The sequence below is a fragment of the Siphateles boraxobius genome, unplaced genomic scaffold, assembly GCF_051911475.1.
Source record: "Siphateles boraxobius isolate OS27281-9 unplaced genomic scaffold, OSU_SipBor_1 65, whole genome shotgun sequence".
NCBI classification, from domain to species: domain Eukaryota; kingdom Metazoa; phylum Chordata; class Actinopteri; order Cypriniformes; family Leuciscidae; genus Siphateles; species Siphateles boraxobius.
In genome coordinates, this window is record NW_027509192.1 from 23,244,554 (window position 1) to 23,254,698 (window position 10,145).

Sequence of the window (10,145 nt, forward strand, 5' to 3'; positions counted from 1 at the left end):
GTAATATAGTAACGTGACAAGTAACGTAACTAGTAACTTTTAATTTCCTGTAAAAAGTAAAGTAATATTATAACTTTTACAGGAGTAATTCCTGAGTAACTTGCCCAACACTGGTTGTGGTCTCAGTGACTTTCATGCCGTTAGGTTCTTTTTTGCACATCCAATCTCTATTCGCAGTGGCACAAGTAGTAGAATTACTTTTGACTCCCATTGGTTTTAAAAAATACATTAACACAAGTTAGTCTTAAAGGGCAAAATGAGTAGGATTGTCTCGTGCTGTTTAAACACGATTCACTTCGGTTACATTCTAAAGCACAGATAAACTTGACCGGTTGACCCCACCTCCACAGAACCCTGTTGGAAGGAGCCACATTGGCGGATTTTTTGTGAATACAGCCAAAGCCACCATCAGCCTTTAATATAGGTCTGCTATAAGTGTGTGTGCAGCTCAGACAGAGACAGAACACAGAGGAGAGAGATGGAGACAGCAATGTAACCTGGTTTCTGCTTTACTATAGAGTCAGAGTCCCGTCTTTTATTTTATGAGAAACCACAGGAAGTCCTGTTTCCCATTTGCGCTAGCTTCCCAGCTGAGTGTTTAGGCCCAGTCAAAACTATGCAGCCTCTATGCAGGAAAAACCCTGCAAAAGCTTATCGACATACAGCTGTGTGAATTTAAATAATCAAAGTACTGACATTTTTATTGATTGGATTTAGCTGGAGGTCACTAATTTAGCTTTAGCACACTTCCAGGCTGGTCATCTGGCTGAAATGCAAACTGTGACTAAATAAGTCTGCTGGTGGTCTTGTGCCAAAGCTTTCAGCATATTTGATTTGACAGTGAGTGTGACTCATTAAAAAGTTCAGCCTCAATGGCGCTCCCACTTTAGCTGCGGATTTCAAAATTTCCAATAACTTAAAACTACCAAGCAGATAGAAGTGATGTATTTTAAAGCACAGGTGACCCCTGCCATCATCCCAAAGCAATTTTTGTTCTTGTTTTCCACAATACCAGCTCTTTAAAATGACTCTAGGTTGCAGCTAGGCTACAGCCAGATCAGAATTTCTAGTCTTTGCTGTTTGGAAAATGTGACAACACCAACAATTGTACAACGGATAGTGAATATATGCATGTGTATGCATTTCAAGGTTAAATAAATGCAACCTCACCTTCAACCATCAATTTGTAGATGGCATCCACATTGTCAAGGCATGTCTTCGCTGATGTGCTAAGGTTGGCATGCATTGGCAGCATTAGTTTAATTTGGCACTTCCCTGTCACCACCTTAGGAGGATGTGCAATCAGCAGCAGAGGCTTCATGCCAAGGGCATACAACTTCTCAAGCTGTAACAGAGAGGTAGAAAGATCAATTAGATATATACACAAAACTTGTTTTAGGTGAAGAGATGTCACTTTCGCTTTGTAATAAATCCATGTCACGAATCAATAGATTAAATTACGTGACAATTAAAAATTACGAGACCAACAGTCGCATAAAGTGACGGCATCAGTGTCACATTAAGTGACGGCATCACCGTTGATGGTTTCCTTTCGTCTTAATCCGACGACGAGGGATTAACATGAATGTCTATCTGACGGACCCCTGGCGAACTTCAGGCGTGTGCATGTGATTGTAACATGCGCGAGGGGTGGCGTGTGCATGACCTGTGATTGACAGTCAGATCTCACACCCCCCTGCGCTGATTGGACCCGATGATCCGGGAGCAGTGGATTTTTGCAAAACAAATAACACGCTCCAGAAGGGTAGGTGGACTTAGAAGCTCGGGTTTTTTTCTAAAACCACTTTATTAATGTTGTTCTGTCGGATTATAGTGTCGATTTCACTGAATATGATCAAAAAAATTTTGCCGACGGCAGCTTTAACTGGTGATTTTTTAGGACCTGCCCCCACTACTAAAAACAAACAAACAAAGGAAACACTGACAAATATAAGAAATCAAACCAAAAGTGAGTTAATGGTCATTTATCACTTCGAGAGCTCCTCAAACTGACAATCCTCAATCTGACAGTTCAGAATCACTGTCGTATCCATCCCAATCATTCTGGAAGTCCATACTTGTTCCAGTCAAAACTTGAGCATAACAGTCTCTTGCATGCTTCATCATTCTGGTGACTTCTTGCTTCTTTCTCAAAGTTAAGCTGAGGAAACCCTTGATCCCTTCTTCATTTAGAGCCCACAGCTCACCTTATGGGAGTAAAACAAAAAATGATCAGAAAAAAAATTACAATGTAGAGTATAGTATTACAACACATTACTTAAATACGTACTTTGCAATGCCTCACTGGAAAGCTGGGATGACATCTCCTTGAGTGTGTCTGCACGAGTGGAGAGAGATTTCCAATGCTTTGCCATCTCAGAAAGAACAATCTTCTTCTCCTCCTCAAGTCTCCTTATTGCCATCACAACATCAAACGCCTTCCTCTTGGTTTTCAAATCTACAGCGTCTGGGATACAGTTGTGGAAAATAAGTAAATTGTAAGTATGATTATTTTTCAAATAATATTTGAGATAATCTGGGATAAGGCATAATTGGTTTTGTGCCACTATGTGAATCAAACAAAATTGTCAACAGATTTGTGTACATACCACCATGTGAAAGTTGCCATGGCCAAACTGTCTCGTCAGAGAGAATGATGTCAAAGACGATTCTTTCTGTATCTGGAACCATACTGTTGTATTTTTCAACGACAGAGCTAAGAATGGCCTTCTCCTCTCTGATTTTGCGCCGAATCCGGGCCCGACCTTTGCTGCCATCAGTGTCTTTGTAAAGGCGCTGGGACCTTCTTTTAATGCTGGCCACCAGCACCTCCATTCTACTGGTCACCGCGTCAAGATCGGCATTCTTTTGGGATGTTGTTGCTGAGAAGAAAAGAAGTGTAAACATTTCACTTACATTTTCATGGCAGTAACTGAAACGAGCTAAGTCTCAGTGTAACACAGAACGCCACAGGGAAGTCATAAGGATTATCCCTCTTTGCTTCTTTTTTTTTCTTTATAAAAAAAAAGCTCCTGGAGGAAGGACAGGTGAGTCTCAATAATCATTTCATATTTATTAGCGTGTATAGGAAGTATGTAACAGGGTACCAAAGAAAATGACAAAGTAGCCAAGATGGGATCCGCTAACTGCAAGAAATGTCGGAAACACTTTATTTTACGGTGTCCTTGTTACATATGTTACATGAACTTAAAATAGTAATAACAATAAATTATGCATAATTACATGTAACTAACCCTCAACCAAATCCTAATCCTACCCTAACCCTATAGTAAGTACATGTAGTTAATTAATATTACTCTGTACTTAAATGTATAATTACACTGTGACAAGACAAGGACACCTTAAAATAAAGTGTGACCGAAATGTCCAATGTTCCAACTTTTGGACTGTGCACCATTCAGGTACTTTCAGGGCACTTTGTTTTGACATGATTTCCAGTGTGCATGCACTACATACTAAAATTTGGCATTTTAATTGCACAAGTACATGACCAAGAAAACAGTGTATGTATGATTTCATTTTAAAACAGTAATTACTTGCAGAAGCATGTCTCCCATTATTCTGCAGAACTGAGACATTGAAATAATAGTATAACTATCACCTTCTGCCCACTCCTTAATATCAGTGACCCAGCCCTCAACTTCAACCTGCCAGCTGGATTTTCATGCTTTCCAGGTCCTGAAGTTGGCTTTCCAGGCGTTTTGTGGCCTTCAAATAACAAAAAAAGGAAACAAAAGAAAAATGTTATACCTACAAAAATATACAATAGAAGGTATTTACAATATAAGAAAATAACAATACTCATCTCTACCTTCTGATATCGGCAGGCAAGTGAAGCAGCCAAGTTATTAAACTTTTGCTGATTCCAGCGCATGGCCATCAGTGTGAGCATGTCTGTACGTCCTGCAAAAAAGAAAAAAAATACACGAATCTGTGTTGTACCACATGTCCCTCACTGGCTACAATTTTCTTGTAACACTTTCAATCTAAGTAGTGCAGTGTGTGGTTACCTTACCTGCTTTGGACATGTGCTTCGTGGTCACAGCAATCCTAGAGAGGAAGGCGTTACACTGCTCAACCTCCTCCCCAAGTGTCAATCCGGCCCCTTGCTGGTAAGCTCCACTCCATTTAACCTATTGAAGAAAATACTTAAAAGCTGCCAACATACCTTTGCAGGTGTTTAGGGACAGTTAATAACCTGGTAATGTTTTCTTACCTCGCATTTAAAATCATGGGCTTTGGCATGAAACACTGAGAGGAATGGTTTCATGCCCAGAAGGTGCTGGAGCTCCGGGCAGCTTTTTGTCACTTTGTTGAGGTAGGGCCAGTACTTGCAGGTTACATCCATGGCAAAAAAGCTTATTGACTTATTTGCCAGCTTGTTCTGCAGGTAGAGGGGGTAAGCATATATTTCTCCCCTGAACATGTTGAGAGCGCCGAGAAAAACTCCATGTCGACAGACCGCAAGCTCAAGTCCCTCCTCATCAATTTTACTAGAGGATCTCTGAGAAGTTTCCCTGGCAGCTGACCACTCCCCTCCACAGACACCTCTTCCAGAGACCTACAACATGGAAAAAGGTTGATATAAATAGTCAGGACTCACCCAAACAATGTCAACTGTAAAATGTTATTGGTGGTGTTTTTAGAAATATTATACAACAAGTTTACATGGTTGGTGTTGGAATGAATGTAATCCACAAATCGTTCTACTTCATCTTTTGCAATGAAGATGCCATCAAATAAGGCTTGTTCTTCAGATCTAAATGAAAGAAAGGTACACATTGACCTTCAATATGACACAGCAAAGGTTACTTTAACAACACTGCAAATTACACACATTTTGTAAGTACCTTGCTGCGTTCTTAAAGCGGTAGTGCTTGCGATTTCCGTCCACAGAAACAGCAAGCATGTCTGGGGTGCATGCAGGACAGATAAAATGCTCCTCCCTGCAGATCTTATCCACTTCAAATCTAACAGCCTCCCACTCCAAAAAGCTTTTTCTGAAGCTGTCTGCTGTGATCTTCCCAGTCTGTTTCAGAATAGTAAAACATGTCAACATAATTCACAGTTAAGTTAACTAAAGTGAATAAGGTCAAAGGTGACACCAAATCCTCCTGCATCGAGCCTCCACAGGCAGCCGCTCAGCCAAGTGCATCATTGGAAATCTTTTGGCTCTTTGTATGTCATGGACAAAAAACATCACGACCAAAGTCCCCCAAAAAAAAGACTCCCACAGCAAACTTAACCAATGTCTTTATGGACCTATTTGTTTTTTTCTGAATGCAAACTGCATGACTAGGATGTGACATCACTACTTGATCTTATACACAGGTCTAATGTTTTGAGTGATTGAGTTGATAAATTGCTCCAATACTTTTGTACATTTAGTGTACGAATTTAGATTTTTTACTGAGTGGTAGTTTTTACACAAAGACTTTGAATCTTAGATGATGTTCTATCAATGTATCGAGTATAGCTGAATCACTGTTTTGATTTCATCAACATGCTCCAATTATAATAATCAATGTGTTGATAATGTCACCATAGTCATTCTGCGATACACATCAATACTAGTACTAGTTGTTAGTGATTCCCACCACTCATACTCACACGGCCAAAGCGGACAGTTCGTTGATCAAGCATTCTTAAGAATGCTTGGCAGGACAGTCCTGGTGCTGCCATCTTCAATTCTTCATAAGAACAAAAAACATCTGTAGCGTACACAGTGGAAAAGTGAAGGGTAGCAGGCCAGTAGTCATTACGGACTAAGTCATCCACTCCAGCGCTCCATGTGGCTTTGCATGCCTCACATTTCATCTCAGGCATACTGAGATCATATCGTCCTGGAAAAATCAGGAAAAGTAGCCTACATTACTATCACCTATGTAGTACATTCAGAACTAATAAAACTTAAAATCAGACATCTGGCAGTCTTTCTCATTTGTCAAGTGCCTCTTTTGTGAGACAGAACGCAAAACTGAACATCCCTCCTGCCTATCCTGGGTCTTTCACAGGCGGGAGATGCACATAAGGTTATAGATGCGGGCGGGAGCGGGACTAAAACACATTATTGCGGAACGGGCCAGAATATTGCGGGAACGGGGGGGGGGGCGCAGGACTGAAAATCCTGCCCAGCGCAGACCACTATAGGGAACGTTTGAATAGAAATAGATCAGGACACATTTACAAAGCCAATAGCACAGCCTTGTTTTTTTTTTATTCAAATAGGACAATGAAAAGTGTCAGGAAGCGAGTGGGAGAGCCCTATGGGGTGTAATCAGGTTAAAGTCCAACCCAGGTCCCTATGGGCACTTTGCCCAGAATGTGATATGGACGCTAAAGCCACTTGATCTGGAATGTTCCCTTAAGTTCATTTTATTCTTACCATTCATTGTAACCACAGAAACAACTTTTCCTGTGTTGACACTCAACGATCCCGGAGAACAACTACATATTTTTTTGGGCATCTCCAATGGCACAATACACACTGAAAGACACATCATATGCAGGGATTAAAGACATGCATCATCCTATGTACTAGCTAGGAAGTATTCTGCAATCATTTTCTTTTTCTTTTTTCATTAATGATTTGAAAAGCTTTAAAGATAAAAGGTCATTAAGTGTGTTTCAGAGAAAGTACTCAAAAAATTCTCGTGAAGCCTATTATACTGTAAAGTTATTTAAATAAACTGAGAATGGGACTAGGGCTGCACAATATATAATTGCACTTTTTCTGACAGATAAAGCGATTACCATTTCCAATACGATTTTTGAATGTGTATGATTTGATTCAGTTCAATATTCCAAATGTCTCTTTAATTTGTGCCACCCCTGATAGGTAAGCACAGCCAGTGTACAAGACTATCACCCACTGACCGATTGAAGTTCACCAATCAGAGTTTTTGTACCCTTCACACACCCACCAACCAGAAGTTGCACAGTCAAGGAGGATGACGTGAATATAAAAGTCAAATGTCACAAATGATATTTGAAGATTTTACCATTAGGCAGTTGTGTTGGATCATATTGCAATTATGATTGCAATAATTGTGCAGCCCTAAATAAGACACTCAAAGAAATACAGCTTACAACACTGGGAAAGAGCCCTCTCCACGACACAGGTTGTTGGAGGCAATGGCTGAAAGAATCCAGCTATTGTTGCATCCCTGTTGTGGAAGACATGGTTTCGGTGTATACTGACATCACAATCAGCACAGAAGAATGGTTGTGGTCGGCAGTCACGACAACGGACAGCAGCTGGACTGCTGCCACATTGTTGGCAGATCTGAGTGTTCACATTTTGTTGTGCCACCATGGTATTCACCAGACAGGGTCTCTCTTTCTCCCACCTCTCTGAGAGTAGACTTTTTCGAGTAGACCAGTCTGAGGAAGCTTGTGGTGGTGCTGGTGCCGTTTCCTGATCATCCAAGTCATCACCCTGTGAGTGGTTTAGCTCTTCAAGGAAAGTCTCTGTTAAAATAGTACATCATATTTAAAAACAATTTTCTACACTATCTAAGTGTGCAACATGTTGTCGGTTATTCTGTCGCAAAAACATGTAATTTGCATTCTAATTATTAGAATCTATAAACATAATGAACTAATAGACACAAAATAAAGAACATACCAACAGTATCAGGAGGACAGTAGTTGGTTATCTCAAAGCTGTTGTCCAACATCCTAGTATGAGAACCAGTCTTACGACTGTAGCTGTGACTAGCTGTAGCAGAAAATAAAACCCAAATCAACCTTTACAGCATTACAATTCCATAGATTTTGACAAGCTAATTTTATTCCACACAATGATACATACTTTTATTGGCCCAATTTCGTTGTCTATACCACTTTGGATGATCATGAGTATGTAATAAAAACCTCATATCTCATACCAGACACATGACTGATTCATGTATTCAATCCCAAGTGGTAAAACAATCTATATCTCCGTTTTACATATATGTGAAAAATCACAGGAGTACTCCTTTAAGTAATATGACTGAAAAAAGAAAACTGACCCGTTTGGTTTCGGGATGATCTCGGTCTGTCATAGACAACATTTCCATCACTGTCTCTCTTCAGCCACCTGACAGGTTGATGGCTAGTGGATGGTGCTGCCTCCTGGCCTGGTTGATGGATGGTGGATGGTGCTGCCTCCTGTTCTCCCGGCATCTTATTGATGAAATCTTCCAAGATCTGGAGTTCATAATTTAATTTAGAATGTTCAACAAGCTCATCAAGCTCATTAAGGACCTGTTTGAAATTGGAATTGTCACTCATGATGAACAAGGACAAACAAGACAACACTAAAGGGATAGGGGGGAAGAGCAAAAACAACAGAGAACCAGACAGATTAACAACAATTAACTAGACAAAAGTGGCTCTTAAAAGTGCCTTTGTTTTTGCTTTGTAACGAAGCTGAGGTTTTGAAGTAAATGATGAAGAGACTAGGGAACCTGTTGAGAGAGGGGAAAGATAATAAATTCAGATTTGAAGATCATGCTACATACAACTACATAAATACTAAATAACTGAAAGGTTTAAGAACTTGAGAAAATGTTGGTCTAGTTTGCCCATGCTTTGGGCTGTGGTGGGGAGGTCTGTGGGTGCTTATAATATTAGGCCAGAATACTGTAGGGCTGGGTGTTGCCTGCAAACTCACAATACAATAACTCACTAGGTATGGACTGATCTTGACACTCATGTCTGATATTGATACCAACCATTCAAAATGCCAGTTTGGCTGATAATCAGTGCCATTTTTTAATCTGTTTATGTTATTAATTATACTTTTGTATTAACAAGGAAACACATTTCTTTAACTTTTTCCCTGTGATCCTTTTTATCAAATAGTTCCCTCAGCAGTCATAGTAGTTTAGAACACTAGCTTTTAATTAACACTGATTTAATTTCTTTAATTTAATTTAACTGATTTAATTTAATTTACACTGACTAGCATGTGTATAAATGGGCACAAAACACTGGGCAAAGAGCAACGACACACAACAACAAGAAGAATCCCAACGCAGACATACATTACAGCTAACACGGTATGTCTCAGTATGATAATCTTACATTCCCCTATGATTGTACCTTACATGATAATATGCGACAAAAATGAACTTGAATTCAATTAGCTAACTTTGCTAGCCTGCACATTTGGTGCAGAAAGCTATATTTTTTATGTCTTCTATAATTTCTCGTCATAAAAGGACCACCTTACAAATCTAAAGTTTCTAAACACAATTTATTGTCCTGATCCAACAGTTTTTGATGTGTAAATGTAAGAAGAGTATCCATCTCTATTAATTAACCCTTCTACTTACCGATTGGAAAATCGCAATGGACCTTGGGATCGCCCATACGGTGACGTCAGCGTTATTAATTTAGAGGATTTAATAAAAATAATAATTTTTAAAAAATGCTTAAATGAACACAATCGTAGCATATTAAAATCAACAAACCTCCGATAAAAATACGTTATCCAGCATGCTCTAGATCTTACCTATGAGAAGAAAACGCTTAAACTGCATACTTGCACGCGCATTGGAGCGTTGTTAAACTCACCTTTTAATTACGTTTTACCTGCAGTTGAGCGTTGCTTTGGTCAAACTCACCTCTGAATGCCGTTTTACCTGCAGTTCAGTGTTGTTAAACTCACCGCTGAATGTGGTTGCACACCATGTGCGTTGTTAAACTCACCGCTGATGAACGCGCTAAACTTTTGAGGGCACTTTGATATCAGATTGCGAGGGTTTTTAAACATCAAACACCAGTTGGAGGGCCAGATAAAAATTATCTGGGTGCCGCCATTTAAATCGCCCTGGCATAGATCATTTTGGTAGCCTATTCCTTTTTATTTTTATTTATTGTTGTCTCGACCCACAAGGCAGACAACGGGTTGCGGTGTTGTGATCGACCCAAGACGTCAAATTTCAACGCGGTTGAGTTCTATAGAAGTCTATGGGACTGCCCCGCACGTTGAAAAATGAAGCCGAAGGTATACCCAGTGCGTCAAAAAAGTGACGCCAGGGTCCCTTGGCCATGCGTCAGATATTTGACGAGTAGGGAGTGAGACTGTGTTGGATACCGCGACTATGCTGTTGCAGTTGCGCACGAATTGTCTA

General features: G+C 39.9%; 1 protein-coding gene and 1 long non-coding RNA gene across 2 annotated transcripts; both read right to left on the reverse strand.

Moving 5' to 3' along the window:
• Nucleotides 1–1,969: 1,969 nt before the first annotated feature.
• Nucleotides 1,970–4,369, reverse strand: LOC143721297 (uncharacterized). Its single transcript, XM_077211586.1, has 7 exons — nt 4,238–4,369; nt 4,037–4,154; nt 3,833–3,924; nt 3,623–3,668; nt 2,610–2,882; nt 2,291–2,467; nt 1,970–2,207 (listed from the first exon to the last, which is right to left on the reverse strand). The coding sequence occupies exons 1-7, from the start codon at nt 4,367–4,369 to the stop codon at nt 2,020–2,022; spliced, it is 1,026 nt and encodes a 341-aa protein (XP_077067701.1). The 3' UTR covers nt 1,970–2,019.
• Nucleotides 4,370–7,407: 3,038 nt separating this feature from the next.
• Nucleotides 7,408–8,407, reverse strand: LOC143720496 (uncharacterized). The gene is made up of 3 exons (XR_013196587.1): nt 8,037–8,407; nt 7,649–7,741; nt 7,408–7,491 (listed from the first exon to the last, which is right to left on the reverse strand). It is a non-coding gene; the product is annotated as an uncharacterized LOC143720496 (long non-coding RNA).
• Between the last annotated feature and the right edge of the window lie 1,738 nt (nt 8,408–10,145).

Bases quoted from the DNA above. Each gene is read 5' to 3' on its own strand.
- LOC143721297 (XM_077211586.1), bottom strand. From the start codon at position 4,369: ATGGATGTAACCTGCAAGTACTGGCCCTACCTCAACAAAGTGACAAAA. The intron at 3,669-3,832 runs GTAGAGATGAGT...TCCAGCTGGCAG, and splicing joins TTGCCTGCCGATATCAGAAG to GTTGAAGTTGAGGGCTGGGT. The intron at 2,208-2,290 runs GTACGTATTTAA...TACTCCCATAAG, and splicing joins TTCCAGTGAGGCATTGCAAA to GTGAGCTGTGGGCTCTAAAT.